The sequence below is a fragment of the Stylophora pistillata genome, chromosome 11 (genome assembly GCF_964205215.1).
Source record: "Stylophora pistillata chromosome 11, jaStyPist1.2, whole genome shotgun sequence".
Taxonomy (NCBI): Eukaryota; Metazoa; Cnidaria; class Anthozoa; order Scleractinia; family Pocilloporidae; genus Stylophora; species Stylophora pistillata.
Window position 1 is genome coordinate 4,073,151 of NC_142529.1, and position 16,664 is coordinate 4,089,814.

Genomic DNA, 16,664 nt, shown 5'->3' on the forward strand with positions numbered 1-16,664 from the left:
CAAAAAACAATGCTTGGCAAATTTTACGCTTAGAATGATACAATTCTAAGTCTTTCCGCATCTTCTTTTCCATGATCGTTACATGCGTTACCAGGTGTTGCTATGGTAATTCTGTCACGCTACACCTGTGTTGAAAATTCACCGACACAAAAGCTTTACATACAAGCACACAATTCTCGTCTGCGATCAAAATCACTTTCCAGGAGACATCAGTGTTTATGATTTCAGCCTTGCAATGTGTTCATAATGAGGGGGAAGGAAGAATTTCGTTATCATCACGAGCAAAGACGATTTGGCTATGGAGATTCCATTGTCGTCTCGAACATCTTTGAGTTCTGTAACCACGGAAGACTGCAGCCATGGTTTCGATGAAAGTAGGTCTGCCATGACCAAAGACAACCTTGAGTTGCTTGATTTAAGCACTGCTGTTGAGTTTAGTAAAAATCAAGGAAGGGAAAGTGAGTATGCAGCATCTTTGGCCGACGAGTGTGAAGAAGAAAATTTAGAACAGACTAGAAGCAGGGTACGAGTTCGAGCAAACCATGTTCCCAAGCAAATAGTAAACAATTCTAGCAAGAAGAAACTTCCAAGGAAACGCCGTGTAACGGCTAATTTAGCTGCGACAAAGTACGATGTTGGTAAGTTTAAACTACAGTTTATTTTGGCTGAAAGGTACATTTGATTACATTTGTTCTTCGTGTGCATAGAAGATTACCTAGGTTACAAGACAGTGTAAGATATATTTGGGCATATTTATTGCATTAACACACATATTTTGAGGTTAAAAGCAAGACTAGTAGAGAAATCTATTTTTGAACTTAGTTTAGCTCTCGTCAATTATTTGAAGTAACAACGCCAACGTTGATCTTTTGAAACAAAATAATCGCCATTGTTTCTCTGAATGTGTGGTTTAAAACTGTCGATCGGAGATGGTTTTCAAAAGAGCTGAATTATTTCTTTGTCTTGAAATTGTGTTTTGCACTCAAGACATCTCTTAGGGGCGGTCTGTAGTCAGCTTTATTGCATAAATTGATCAGACGCGCATTTCCTCAACCAAGACAAGTACAAACTTACAATTAAAGATCGCTGCAAAATTCAGCGTTATGTTGCCAACCTGCTTACATCGCAGTCAGTCACGCGTCCACGTACTGTACGTGTGTTGATAATCAACACTTTTGGTGTTTCAAATATCAACAGTACTGTATCCAACCACAATAGACCGTTGAAGTGTCGGCTTATTCATAATTAACACCCAATAAAAAAAAACTTGCTTATTGTGCAAGAAAAAAACATAAAAAAAAGGCTTGTAGACACAAAATTGCTAGGTGCTGGAGGATTACAAACTTTTCGGTATTCATTTGGATCTATATGCATGTGCATGTTGAACAATTTCATTTTTTTTTCTTGAAAAAACATGTATTCTTCCAGGCACGTGTATATGAACATGTACATGATATGTGATAACGTTAAATTGTTGTAATCTCTTTATTAAGCTATCCACTCCCCCTACAACCTCAATTTAAAAGTGCTAATTAAGGTGCCCTCCACAATTGTAAAATAGACAGTTTTCATCTGTTACAAGAACAAAATCACGTAAAGAACACTTCTTTTCATTATTGTTATCACAAGTAAGGTAATCATGATGGCCACTGACAGAAGTAAAGAAAATATCATGGAGAACTTTAGCATATGTATGTGTAGCTGTATGCTTCCCCCCCCCTCCCCACGAGAAACAAAAGGGAGGGATTCGTTTCTCCTTGAGGGGGAGGGTATGGCTACATGTAAGGTGATAGATTAATATCAACATCAAGAAAACAGGATAAGCAAAATGCAGTTTATTTATACCCCACTTTCAAGACTGAAAAAGTTTTACTTAATCAGGGGATTTACAGTATTTAAGAAATTTGGAATTATCTTATACCAGTGCAATGTTCTTTCATTACAAAAATTCTCTCCTGCAGTTAGGAAAGTTTGTCTTCAGTGTGGAATGCATATTGCAAGGGATGATGACATAAACAGGTACGTTAGCAGGGAGATGTAATGTGTCACATGTGCCAGTCACTGATTGCTATCTATCCCCAGGGCTATGGGGTGTGGTCTAGCATGTGCCAGTGACTGATTGCTATCTATCCCCAGGGCTATGGGGTGTGGTCTAGCAGTGCCCAGTGGCCCCTGACACCTTACCTTTGTTCTTGGGCGACCCAGGAATCTTAGTTTTTTCATAAAAGCATATGCTAGGCACCCTGGATTTCACAGTTTCTGACCACTGGGCTCCCTTCAATTTTTCTCAGAGCACAGCCTTGATCCCCTGTAAGATAAATATTTTTTACATGTAATTATGAAGTGCGATCATCATGATATTTCACATCATGTTGTCATTTCCCATAAAGATAGCAGCTAGTATCTTGAATGGATATTAGTCTAATCTTGAGGGAAAAAATTCAGCTAGTTCTGTCTCACTTTATGCAGCTTCATAATTGAAGCCTGATGATTTTTACATGTATCTCCCCATAGTGGATACGTTCTACTGTCTGATAGCTTATTACCATTATACCATTTTAGACTTTGTACATTTTCATTTTCCACCCTTAAGCTCTTAAATCAAACTTCTGGCTGGATCCATGTCCTCTTCATTCAGTCTCTTCAGATTGTTTTGCCATATGAACATTTAAAAAACAAACAGCCCCTAAGTTTACTTGTTTCTTTATAAAAGAATTGAGGGTTTATGAAAAAATAACTACATATATATCCTAACATAAAAACCAGAGTTTTCAATCAATTTGGTAAATGTTATTTTTGTGCTCTCTTAACCAATGACTATCTCTACATTTAGTTTCCTCATTTGGAGTGATTCATCAGTGCCAGTGGAAAAAATCATAGAACTGAAATCATTTCAGGTATGATATTTTTTTCTACCAATAAAGTTGTTTGAGCAAACCAAGTACAATGTAATTTTGTGGGAATTAAAGTCTCAAAGTACCAGTGTGCAAGATACATGTACCTTCAATTGTAAAGAAATAATTACACTCAGGTAGCCAGTATCTTGTAACTGTTTACATATTTATTAAGTGCTTCTTTAATGATAATGAATAATTTTATTCTATCTACCCTGTTTTCACTATTATAAAGAAAATCAACCATTTTCCAAGTATGGGTGAGATTTGCAGAAAGGATAACCTAGCTCGGAATATGGCAAAGTAAGTGATTTAAGTAAGTGTTATAAATGTATATAACAAGATTATGTATTAATTCTTAAAACTTGTAGATTGAAACTGAAGTTACACTGTAATTACTTGTGAATATAAATTATGTAATTATGATTTACAATGTATTAATTTATTGTATCTCATGTGACACCCATATTTATGCATGTACTTTTAGCATTCTTTCTTTGAGGCTAAATACATATGATTGGTTTGTGGTTTGTCCTAATAGTAGTAGGAGAAGCAACAGGAAATAACAGCATTGTATTCACTTCTGAATTAAAAAAATATTACATGGCTAATAAGGTCACCAAAAATTTGGCAGGAAAATTCTGCACAGTTGGTAGAGAATTCCTAGACCTTGGGTTACCTAGGGAATGTCAAATATGCTTTGTTGAATAGGTGCCATGAAAAGTTTATTCTTTCAATCAACGATGAAACCCCTTCTAAACAGTTCTGAGCTAATTGATATTCATGTATTTAAGTTTGCAAATCTCGTAATAAATATTTGGTCGTAGTAATACAATAATTGTCATATTTCAACACTTTCTCTTGAAATCCCAGAATGCAAAGAGCTCACCCAGAGGAATACAGTTTCATTCCACAGACTTGGGTTCTCCCTGCAGAGTATCCTTTATCAACCAATATACTGTGGGATATAAGCAGTTTGATATTATTGTTACAGTTACAAGATGTACTACTTGTAGCTGTATTGATTGCATAATCAAAATTTATGCACTGTACATACTTTGATCATTGTGAATTGTACAGCAAGCATAAATGATAGAAACTTTGAAATCTATGCTCACAATCCAAGTTAACAATGAATTATATCTCTAGAAACTGTAGCCATGCAGGGACTGTGGTTGGTGTACACTGTAGTATAGTAGTAGTTGTAAGAGCAGTAGTTTAAAGTAGACTATTTTTAAGGATCAGGGTCAAATTAAACAGTAATTAGTAATGTGACAAACACATGGCCCTCAATATAAGTGGAAACTGATATTTAGTGGTTATAGTATGGTAAGCAGGGCTTGACACTGTTGGTTAAACATGAAGGCGCGCTATAAAAGGAGCCTTAGGTCCCACCGGACCATTTGTCAATCGACCGTCGTGTGATGTAGAACTCTTAGAGTCACGTCAGCTTGAGCTACAGCTACTCCAAAGCATGCAGTGAACAGTGGGCGCATTCCTCAAAATTGTTTTATGTCTTCATCACAATACAAGAATTTTTGAGAATTGTATTTCCTTTCTCCAAAATAAACTGTCTTTATTATTTTGTGGCGGTAAATTTGAGATCAAAGTAGCTGGTTCACATGTTACCTCATGCCACCATATGCTGGTGGAAGTAAACAATAGATATCTCATTAACCCATTAACGTCCAGTGCGCCCGTATGCGCCCATGGGGACCCACACCCTTTCTACGCCCTGTGACGTCATCAATTTTAACCCTGGAGCATGAATTCGAGCATCTACTTGAACGGGTTGAAAATATCTTGCAGACGATACCAGAATGAGCGCAATTGAGTGGAGGAGATTGGAGAAATAGCCAAAAAACCGTGTCACTTTGACTGGAAAATCTGCACGAAGATCGTGTTTCACTAGCCACCTACCTTTCCGAGCATGTGCTTTGAAAATAATGACTAGTTTCTGAAAAATCTCTACACCAAAATGAAGCCTACTCAATTTCCAGCAAGTGAGGAGAAACTTTAGGCAAGGAGAGGGGAAAAAAAGGGCAGGAGAAAGAGAGAAAAGTAGCAGTCGTAAGTGGGGCATGACTTTTCAACCCAAAAACTATGTCGAAATTTTGCTCTCTGCGCGTGCCTGAGATTTTCAGGCCGCCATGTTGCATTTGGATCGAAAGGCCGTCGAGTGCATGAGCTGTCAAGTGGTTTTTGGTAAGTTAGAGCTTTTAAAACCCCAACAGTGACTCGAAATCTGCTGGACTAGCTTCGAAACACAGCTTTCCACAAAAGCTGCGGCCATTAATGGGTTAACTCCTTTTGTTCATCTACCAGCATTTAAATTTGACCTGCACACGTCAACAGTGAGTGACAAGTGAGCCTAGGTCTTCCCAGGGAAGACTACCTTATATAGCATGCCTTCGTGTTTAAGCCAGCTTAGCCACAGACTAGTAGAAATTCAGTTTTGGCCATTCAGTCATGGTTTTTGATTTCCACTAGCCAGTTTGGCTAGTAACCATTAAACAGAAATTGTTGTAACATCTAAGTTGTCACTATAGCCACTTGGCTAGTAAGTTAAAAAGTTAGTGTCGAGCCCTGAAGAATATGAAACTTCTAATGGGAGAAATACTCTGATTTCAGTTTAGATGTCTAAAAAATTATGTAACAGTCAGAGGTAATGATCACATAGTTAAAATACTGTACTGGCCGGTACGCACTCTTCAAATTTTACAGACCATAACAGCATGTGTATTTGTGCAGGTTGACTATTAAACAATTGAATCAAATAAAAGTGTAGTTACTGTAATAATAATTCAGGAAACAGATCAAAAGAAAATTACAGTGATTGATTTTTTTTTATATGTCACCACATCAATGCAATTGTGATAATGTGAAGTACTAATTCCTTAGCTTGCTGCCCATCTTTTCTGTATCAGATATGCTGCATTTCAAGGCTATTGTAGAGAACTGAAAAAAAGAAAGAAACACAAAACTTTCATTGTTAAACCAGCAAACGGAGCTATGGGAAATGGGTAAGTTTGACAAAAAATTTTAAATTTTGAATTTTACCATCATCTCCATTATATTCATCATGCATAAATAAAAACCATATATGCATCAGCTTTTTTTCTCAACTTGCGGACAAAGTTCTCGTAAATTATCACAAAAAGAACATGTTGAATTTATTGTTCAATGCAGGGCTAAGATAACCCAAGCTTTAGTGGGAAATCTGAATTAAGATATGTAAGCTCTAAAAGAAAGTTTAATATTAGGCTTTTCTTTGCCCTCAATGTGATGATTGAATGCCTAAAAAAGAATGAAGAGAATTGCATGAAAAAAGCTTTCAAATGACCAGATGGAATCAGGAACAAAGAATTAAAATTGAATCCTGGAATAACATTAATTGGCCTAAAAACAACTGGGCTCTGTGCAATATGACATTTTGAATCATGTCTAGATCCAATCTGTCTTTCCACTAATCAATGGCAGGTGAAACCTTCCATTACATGTACATATAAAGCTTCCTTTTGCCTCAATTTGAGTGAAAATTAAAGATGTTATCATAACTATGTAACTTAGTTTCTTTTAATTGGTACTGTAAATTATGGTATCTGATAATTAAAACATCTCTCTCCAAATTTTAGGATATCTCTGGTACGAAATGGAGACAGAATCCCATCTCATGAGCAGATTGTGGTCCAGGAGTACCTTGACAAAGTAAACTTGTTTACAAACATTGCATTTACTATGATATTTTAACCACCTCCCGGTTAGCTCAATGGATAGAGCACTGGACTGTTGTGCGGGAGGTCAAGGGTTTGAGCCCTGGCCGGACCAACACTCAGGTCTTAAAATAATTGAGAAGAATTTGCTACCTTTCTATAACATCAAGAAATGGTTAGATATTCTAGTCTTCTCGGATAGGGACGAATAAATGGAGGTCCCGTCTCCTGCAGGGTTAGGGGTAGGAGACGTTAATTTCCCACACACGAGATTTTTGTGTGATGGATGTCCTCCCCTGGGGTGGGATGGGTGGGAAGGTGAGATTGATACACTGAAGCGGCTGCCAGAGGCACCCGATATGCTGACGTTTGTTCTCAACCTTACACTACACCCGTAATTCAGCCTCTGGGCTGCAAGTGGTCAGATATAAACTATATTACTACTATATATTACTAACGGTGTGCAGTAATAATTCTGGGTCCTGTTGTTTTAAAGCTGATTAGGGCTTAAAACCATAAAGGTTAAATTTTAATTTGGGTTTCTTTATTCATATGGATGAACTTTTCCAGGTCGATAGGTTAATTACTCTTCTTTTTACAACATCCAGTGATCAAATTATAAACAAATTAAGATAATTATTATGAATTTTTTTCAAAAGCTTTCAGATCTAAAATCATATTTCACACTAACCCTGTAGGTATCTTAACCTAGCTTTGTTCATGAAAGTTGCAGTGAAATTTGTACTAATGAATTCATTATTTGTTGCATTATTTATAGCCTTTTCTCCTTGAGGGATTCAAGTTTGATCTTAGAGTATATGTTTTAGTAACATCATGTGATCCACTGAGGATATTTTTGTATCATGATGGACTTGTAAGTGAATTTTTGTCATCATATGATTATTTGAACATTTCAGTTGTAGCCATCTGCCATACAATTCATGTAAAAATAATTCATGAAGAAAAGGAAGGGCTTTACATTTCAAACACAGCTTTCCTTTTTTGTAATGAATACCAAACTGTTGTAATGTACTACAAATGTAATGGTAAATGGTGCTGGAACCTCCCTTTTCCACTTGAATTTGACTCTCCTACAGTCTCCCAAAACTTTTAGGCCAGCTAAATATCCTTGTATATTTTTTAGAGGATATTGTTTACATATCACGAAGTGATTGGGTTTCTTTTCCCATAAACCTTGAATTATGAAAATGATTGTATTTCCAGGTTCGCATGGGAACTGAAGTGTACGAAAGCCCTTCAGATGAAAACCTGGTGAGAATGTTTTTAAATGCCAGTGAAAATCAACCATAAGAACCTCATCGACTCAGAAACCAGAAACGCTGATAACCTCATTGCCTTTAAGAAATTAATTGTTAAGATTTTTTCTTAGCGTTATATTTTGCAAATACCTTTGTTGTATTTTACAATCTTTTATATAATATTATGTTATTAGATCTCCTCATCATTTATTTAATATGTTTTCTGACATTTAGTTAGGACTTCCCTGAAAATCATATTTGTATGAGTGGAGCATCCTCATTAAAGATCATTAGACAACAACAACAACAACAGTCATCCTTTTAGAGACTAGAGAGCAATATTATTGGAAGCCCATTCAAGGAAATAAAATTATGGTATTTAATTGTCTATTATGCTCTACATTTGTATTGATCTGGGTTTTGTTTATCTTTTAGGATGAGCTTTTTATGCATCTAACTAACTATTCAATAAATAAACACAATGAGAACTTTGACCGAGATGACAGTGATGACAGTGGAAGTAAAAGGTACATTTATACTGAATATAGCAGTTGATTTCCTTGCATTTTTTTCTAGTTTGGCTTTCTTTTCAATATTTTTTTTTACAAGTAGTTTTGTAGATATTCCCATGTTAATATTTTGAAAGAACTCTTAACAACAATTGTCATTATTCTAAAATCATGATGCTTTGTTAAAATTTTTTTTTCAATTTCTTTTTGAAGATCCATAAAGTTTTTGAATGACTGGCTCCAGTCCATGGACTATGATGTAAGCTTTCTTTGGCACAACATAACAGTAAGTTTAATTGATTGAAGAGTGACATTTCTTGCTCTAAGCATTCTATTTAGGGCTTTCGGTCAGTCAATGGAGACAACCAGAAAAGCATGCATAAACAACAAACGGCAGCTGGGGTTGTCAGGAAAATAGTCATGTAGATTTAAAACAGCCACTAGGGGCAGGCATAGGCTATGTTCTGATGCATGCGTTCAAACAGTCCCACAAAAAAAAAAATTAATTATGAAAAAGAAAATGAATTATTTGACGCTTAAAAAATTGCAGTTGAGGTTGTCAGGGCAATGGTTGTGGAATGAGACCTTTGCAGACCCAGGATGCTACAGAATATCTCAGCTAATACACGTTAAATTACAGCTATCTCCCTCTGAACATTTTATAAAAAGAGGAAAAATGGGATGTATTTTAGTCTCAGTAATTTTGTCTTTTTTTTTCAGGATGTACTGGTCAAGACATTAATAGTTGCCCAGCCTCACATTCTTCACTCCTACAGAATGTGCCGGCCCGGTGCACCCCCTGGAAGCGAGAGTGTTTGTTTTGAGGTTCTAGGCTTTGATATTTTATTGGATCGAAAACTCCGCCCGTGGCTTCTAGAAGTAAGTAAAGATATTTTCACTCTTCATGATCATCATGTATGCGTTAGCTGTGTTTGTGAAAAGTACATACGTTTGAATTGTTTTTTTGTGTGTTTGTTTTTGTTCTATAACTTTAAGTACACGCGTACAAGAAGAAAATTGATTTTAGGAACGAGAAAAGTTCCAATTATACAGCCATGTCTACATTTGTGAAGTTCAAAACTTAAAATTGTTTTCATTTTTTTGGCTGCTAAGTAACAGCCGCCATTTTGTGGAAGGTTATCAATTTGAGGAAAACTTCGCAAAAAGTAAATTTTTTGCCTCCATGTAGTCCAATAGGGAATTTACCAAAACTCTACAGAAATGAATTTATCACTTTTCTTACCTTAGGAATCTGTTGTTTTGGTAATTTTCCTATTCCGAGAAAGAGAGGTTTGCTAAAAGTTTAACACTGAGACCAGAGAAGTTCGCGTCAATAAAGCGCGGCTACGCTCCCTGACTTGTTTCCAGACTCTTTCATTTTGTGCTTTCTTAAGGCTGGTTTTCATTAGCGACGGAGTCGGAGTTGGAGTCGGAGTTGTAAGAGCACTGACTTATGACCTAGTGAAAATCGAAAAACGGAGTCGTAAGCGGAGTCATAAGCTCGACGGAATCGGAGTCGGAAGAATCAGAACGTTTCCATTTTCTTCCGATTCCGCTCATGACTCCGTCGCTCACGATCTAGTGAAGACTGCATTGTCAGAGTCGGAAGCGGAAGCGGAAGAATAAACCGATCACAATGCTCGATTCCAGGCCCGTGAAAGTACAAATTTTGGCGCCAAAGACAACGTGATGGACAAAGAGCAACTTTGGCTCTTATTAATCATTGTTTTGCGCTGACAGAGACAATGCAGGAATAATATCGTTCGAAAAAGAAAGCAATTTTGGGTTCGTGATATCTATCGACGTCGAGCAGCCTAGAAAGAGTATGCCAACCTCGTCAGCGAACTAAGACTTGGTGATCGTGAATTGTACTTTCGCGTTTCGGTAGGTTTCGAGTATTTTAAATTTTAATTTTGTAATTTACAGTCAATTTTACGTTTAAATTTGTTACGGCTATTTGTGCATTTTGGAAAGATGGAATCAAGCATTGTGACTGATTTATTCTTCTGCTTCCGCTTCCGACTCCGACAATGCAGTTTTCACTGGATCGTAAGCGACGGAGTCAGGCAGAATCGGTGTTCTGCTTCTGACTCCGTCTGTTTGAATTTAACCAGATCGTATCGCTCCACGCTTCTGATTACGACTCCGACTACGACTCCGTCGCAAGTGAAAACCAGCCTTAAAGCTTCTCTTTTTTAGAATGTAATTTGAAAATTTTAGGAACATTTGGTGTTGAAAAACGATCTTTACTTTGCTGCCTTTTGCTCCACACGGTAATGTTTAAGATGAAGTTAAATAAAGTTTATGTCCATTTTGAGAATTCCCCGAGCATACACGAAACCTTACTATTTGTAGCCCAGGAAAGGTTTTCAAACAGTGCCCACCTGATCGTCTAGTCTGTAGTTACTGCTAGTGAGTTTTGATATAGGGTTGTACGAAATCTAATTGAAGATGAGTTTTTTGATTGGGTCTTTCTTTTCGGAATTCTTCAGGTAAATCGATCACCCAGTTTCGGCACGGATACGAAACTTGACAGTGAAATTAAAGGAGGATTGTTAACTGATGCACTGAATTTGCTCAATATCAGGTGCAGTATTTCTGAAGAAAGATATAGTATATCAAGATGTGTTTGGTTGAATGTAATCATCATCAGCATAGCTTTAGATCTTAAAAGTGATTACAGTGAAGAAATATTGTCTGATTCAGTTGACAGCAAATCAATTCTTGAAAATCTTGTAAGAAATAATAGTTGAATGCACAGGGTTTTTGATGTGGTTTTCAGATTTGTGTATGACATGTATTTTTAAACCCACAAAAAGGTCAAAATATGTGTTTTCCCTCTTGGTATGTAATGAGAGTCAAATGCCTCTAATTGAATACACATAAACTGTACATAGCACTGCTTCTCTTGTTGTGGCCATCAGCAGTATTAAATATTCAGAGGTTTTCTATGAACAACATGAACTATTGAACAGTAATATTGCTTCAATCTACTAATTTCTGACAACTCTGCTTAGGTGAACATTTGGCAACAAACGATGACTTGGTACAAATAATAGATTAAAAAATTCCCCTCTCCTTGCAGTTCAAGACAAATACATTACCTACTCAGGGTTTGTAAAAGCCTTAAAAGTCCTTGAAGATGCTTGAATTTAAAAATTAAACACTCAAGGCCTTGAAGTACTTGAATTTGAGGACTGAGGCTTGACTTTTACAATGCTTTTTCTTTAACAATTTTCAAGTTGAAAATTACAGTACTTTCATGGAAAAGCTGAGAAATAATAATAAATGATTTTAAAATTGCTTATGAAAACATTTCCACAAGTGGTCCTTCAATTTTCTAAAACTTGGCCTTCAAAGTCATTAAAAAGTCCTTGAATTTCAACCTTTGGCATCTAGAGGAACTTACTCCTAGATGGTAATATATAATTTAGATTGTTGTCTAGTACCATAACAACATTCATTACACTCCAGCAGTAAAAAATTAACACAAGTAGACTTATTTGTGACCAGCAATGATTAAATTGCATGACGACAGTAACAATGGCAATACGGCAGTCCCCTAAAGAGAATTCCAGATGTGCGTTATTGAAAGCCCGAGTTCATGCAGATATGCGTCTAGTTATCATATGAAAGGGATGAGCACCTGGACTCGCTTTGAAAAAGAGGCTAAAGGTAAAGCATATTTTGGGCAATCCGGGACCTTGCTTAGATATAGGTGGAACTGATCCATCAAATTATATACGATGCAACTAAACGATCGAAATTCCACAATACGTTACTAACGACGAAAAATCCTTCAATTATAGGGATAAGTTTTTCTTCACTTTTGGGTACCATCAAGCTCATAACACCTCACTGTTATAATAGACAGTGCAGGTACGTTACGACAGCACACACATCAAGTTATCCTTTTCACGTAAATTGGATTGAAAAATCTTTACAAAATTACATACATCCTTGACTTAAAGGACTTCTGCCGAACAAGTGAACTTAAGTTGGCAAAAGAGAAGAGCTTTACGCGAGTTTACACCCGACGCAAACGTAGCCCTACTCAAGCACATTCGTGAGGTCTGAGATTTCAAATTGATGATCATTTGTGGGAAGTCTGCTCGATCGAAGACTACTGTTCCATATCAAGTGAGAGGTTTGTGTTGCGCAGCATATTCTCTTGGTCACATGATTAAGTGCCAGCAACGCGTGGACAGTAGACTACGGGACGGTGGATCAGAAAGCATGACAAATAATCCCTTGGGGGGGTTAAGTGGGTACGATTTTAGAATGCGGTTAAATGAGTGTCTAAAAATGCCGACACTCATCCAAGAATGTTCCAACAAATGGAAGAGACAATTAATTTTATTATTAATACAGAGAAGTGCTCATAAAATCGGGAGTAATAATTTGGTTATCTGCTATTTTTCATGTGGGTAATTTGAAACACATGTTCTGATTGGCTACCTGAGCTAGCAAGTTGGGCGCATCTTGCCCGCTCTGAATTAGCTGTTTTGATCTCGCGCAAGATAAGCCTTGTGTGGAACTGCATGGAATAAACCTTCAAGGTTTCATAATTTTTTGGACATTGTCGGCAATAGAGAAGTAAAATGCAGCAGAAGACAGTCAAATTTAAAAGAAACATAAACAACTCTTGTGGTTTTATTGAGCTATAAACACAGTTGGCTTTCTTTCCAGGCTCTCGAAATAAACAAGTAATTCTTGATTCATATAATAAAAAGAAATCTTTTTCCCATATAATAAATCCTTTATGGACCAAGCTTGTTTGGTAACATGGCAGATGATTAGCCTCCTCCTTTTTTATGTATTTATGGACCTCGACTCTGTCTCAGTCCATAAAAACACAAAAATGGACTCAGCCAATATCCAGCTATCTTGACTCCATGCTTGGTCAATAATGCATCAAATGTATTAAACTGTTCCTGGAAGGTGGTAAATGTGTCTATTCTTTATAGCGTAGTCTATCTCTCTTAACCTTTCTAACTTTAAGTAAAGTTTCATGTACAAAATTTGAGATAAACTTGTTGCCATTTCACTACTATCATTGTCAAAAGCTGACTAACCTTAAAATTGTGAAATAATTTGTTTAGAATATGGCTTTGTAATTTTAAACTAAATCCAAACATTTCACAGATCTGCATGAAGCAGAACTATGTACTTTGTGCATACAAAATTCTTGAATTTTATTTCATACAAGTGACACAAAAAATGCATAAAGACATATTCAAATAAATTTTTAAGTTAATGGATAAGAACTTATTGAAAATAAACTTTCTCTCTTTCTTCAGTTATCTTGTGGCTTGTGGTGCTGGCATACAATCCTCTTTCCCATTTATAAAAATTTTTGTTGGAAGAAAGAACAGACACAAAGGAGATGTCTTTAATTTCCAGGCAACATGTAAGGAATATCAGACTAAAATATGTTGAGACCTGAGAAATAAAAAAGTTACCCCATAGGTCACTGTCAAGTCTGATTCAGCTCCATATCAAATAAGTATGGAAATGGGGTTGACCATGAAGCAATCTTGAAAACAAGTTCATTTATGAGAAAATGGGTCAAAACATCTCATATCGTTTCTGTTGTTCTAAATGGCGAAACAGGTAAGGTTAAGCGGATGCCTTTTTTCCATAGATTGGCCTATGAGTACTTTTGAGATATCCGCGGATATCAAGTCGGTACATGATGATGATGTGATATTAATGTGTCTCATTTTCTTAGCAGAATAAAATAACTGAAAACAAAGCGCAGTGGCTGGTTTCTGTATAAATGATTGTGAATATCATATATGTGAACTGTGGGTTAAGAAATGATTATCAAGCGATCTTCGCCTTAATGAACACTACTTGAGCTGCAGTGAAATTATTTTCACCATTGCTTATTATAAACGGTAGTGTTCATTACCGCGAAGATCGCTTTGATAATCAGTAGGTTTCTATCTGTTACAAACCATAAGTTTGACACCCTTTGTGTCAAAATTTGATCACGAAGGTGGTCGTTTATTTCAGTTAGAACTTAATCTTAAGAGAGACCCTAAATGATATCCACCTAAAAGAAATAGTGTTTAAAGTTCTCGGAACAATACTGTCGATTTTAGGAGGGAACTGGGAGGGCAGTAAAACTTCTTTGCTTTAAATCTGGTGAAAACGACACGTGTGACTTGACGTGTAGTTGTTTAAGTGTTACTTATCAAAGAGTCGCATTTATGTAACAGCCTTTTGTTGAAAAAATATTTACCAGCGGCTCAAGTTACATGAAATGAGTAATGTACTTTTGGAGTAAGTTTCCTATTTTTGAATTTCAGCATTTTTAAAACAGATATGCCCAAAGCCTAACAGCATAGATCGAAAATACGTGCGAATCAAGACCTTTAATAACAACTACCGTGTGGGCGTACCCCACTCACAAAGATGATACCTCAAACTTCTGCACGCGCTGTTGTGGTGGAAAGGATGCCGTTGGACGAAAAGACATAGCCATACCTGGAACACATACAACATTCATTGTTCACTTCCTCAAAGAAAACAATGAAAATATCAATGAAAAGCTCACGAAAGTCAAAGCCGCTGACCGCTACAGATTCAATTTTATTGTATCTCGCAAGACAGGCCCTGTGATTGGCATCCGAACCCAAGGAAAACCAGGCAAAACGTATGAAAGTATGAGAAGTAATTGGTTGAAATTTCAAGATGGCCACCGTGGATATGTTTCGGGATATAAGAACCCATACAATGGAAACTTCCCAAGCATGGAGTACACATTTACTCTCGAAACAGGTCTTTGAGCAAATTGTTAGCTCTCAGTGATACGGGAACCTTCACGCAAAATATAAAAAATATTAGAATGAGGAAGACAGTAACCTGTTGAACGTAGTTGAGAAATAAGAGAGATAAAGTGTAATTCTATTTTATTTGGGGATGTGGTGGGAGGGTGAATTAGGGAAGCGTAGATCAAAAGAACTGTGCGAATCTTCACGATGACTCGTACCCAGATCTCGGAAGCTCCCATTGGCTATTTGAGATGCTTCCTTTGCTTCTGACTTCCCCCGTTTTTGGTTTTACGACACTCAATATTGAAAAGAGCTTTAGTTTTCTGAGTTTACACAAACATGGGAAATGGATGCTAACTGTACTTTGAAAATGTTGACCCAATTCAGAAGTGCACTGTATGAATTAGAAGGTTACCCTTTTAGTGCCCAGCGGATGCGTGACCCCTTGGTGAGTACGTAATACAGATGTCAACTATGGCCGCATCATGGCGTACCTGTCAAGAGGAATGTGAGAGCAAACCAGATAGATCCTTTTGGTCAGATGGATGGGATACACAAAGGCGCAATATGATGACAGCCATATGCTACTATGGTAAAGGTACGAAAATTACCAACAAAGAGCCAACTCTACCGAGCAGAAAAATTCGGGACGGGCTTGAACCTCTTATCTTTGATACTTGGTAGAAACTTACCCTTCTGTATGAGTTGATCATTACCTCATATTAACCATCATCATCAGCGAGGCTTATTTTGAGTTGCTATTTGCTAGTAGGAACCTGAGACTACAAAGGAAGCGTGCATGTAAAGGTGAACAAGCAGCAACTGCTTTGCTCATTATCTCTGTTTTTTATTTGCAAGACTCGGTGTGCCATCAGTACAGGGGAGCCAAGATAAAGTACCTGCGCATGTCAGCAAAACAGTGTGAAGCTGAAAGCCACTGCTACAATTACAAGAATGATAAATGTTATGATGTTCTTTGATGATTATATCAGCATAGCATTGTGCAAATATATCTACTGAATTTCCCCGAAGTGATTATTTATTTGCTTGTTTAATATCTTACAATGTAAACAACTATCTTTTGAGATAGCAAGGACAGCGATGTATCCCATTTCAGCGCTGTTGCACTGCACACCTATTCCTTGCAGGATTAATCAGTCATTTTTCTTACATTTTTGACACTTAAATAAGTCATTCCCTACGGAGCCCCTAAAGTGCCATAGCTTTTCTTTTTCTCTCGTCGATATATCGACATATATGTCGACATATATCTCGCCTTTTCCTTCAAATTATGTCGACATATATGTCGACATGTTTTCTCGACCAGTTCATCTGACGTCATTTCCGGAAAGCAATGCGCATTATGTGTTAAATGGGGTTGACAGGCCTACACGACTCCCCAGCGCGTGTTAAGAGTTGCCTATTCAAAGCACAGGGGGCCCACACAAGCGGTGTGTCTGGTCTCTTGTTCGAAATATAAAGAAATGTATGGGAGAATATTGAAGAGTCG

The 16,664-nt window shown here is 36.9% G+C and overlaps 1 protein-coding gene and 1 long non-coding RNA gene across 9 annotated transcripts; both read left to right on the forward strand.

Annotated features, from left to right (window-relative positions):
• The first annotated feature begins 101 nt into the window (after positions 1–101).
• LOC148719728 (tubulin polyglutamylase TTLL7-like) lies at positions 102–16,109 on the forward strand. 8 transcript variants are annotated; one of them, XM_088738125.1, is made up of 15 exons: positions 102–638; positions 1,962–2,019; positions 2,834–2,897; positions 3,130–3,197; positions 3,768–3,830; positions 5,822–5,917; positions 6,530–6,602; positions 7,386–7,481; positions 7,832–7,879; positions 8,302–8,393; positions 8,589–8,634; positions 9,096–9,254; positions 10,868–10,962; positions 13,676–13,785; positions 14,690–16,109. In XM_088738125.1, the coding sequence occupies exons 1-15, from the start codon at positions 299–301 to the stop codon at positions 14,797–14,799; spliced, it is 1,518 nt and encodes a 505-aa protein (XP_088594251.1). In that variant the 5' UTR covers positions 102–298; the 3' UTR covers positions 14,800–16,109. The 8 variants fall into 8 exon arrangements, with proteins under 8 accessions (XP_088594251.1, XP_088594253.1, XP_088594250.1 ...); XM_088738124.1 differs by having other exon boundaries at positions 106–638; positions 8,589–8,661; XM_088738130.1 differs by lacking the exons at positions 13,676–13,785; positions 14,690–16,109 and adding exons at positions 12,185–12,254; positions 12,347–13,674 and having other exon boundaries at positions 107–638; positions 8,589–8,661.
• Positions 15,617–16,185, forward strand: LOC148719729 (uncharacterized). The gene is made up of 2 exons (XR_015993073.1): positions 15,617–15,752; positions 16,013–16,185. It is a non-coding gene; the product is annotated as an uncharacterized LOC148719729 (long non-coding RNA).
• The last annotated feature ends 479 nt before the right edge of the window (positions 16,186–16,664 follow it).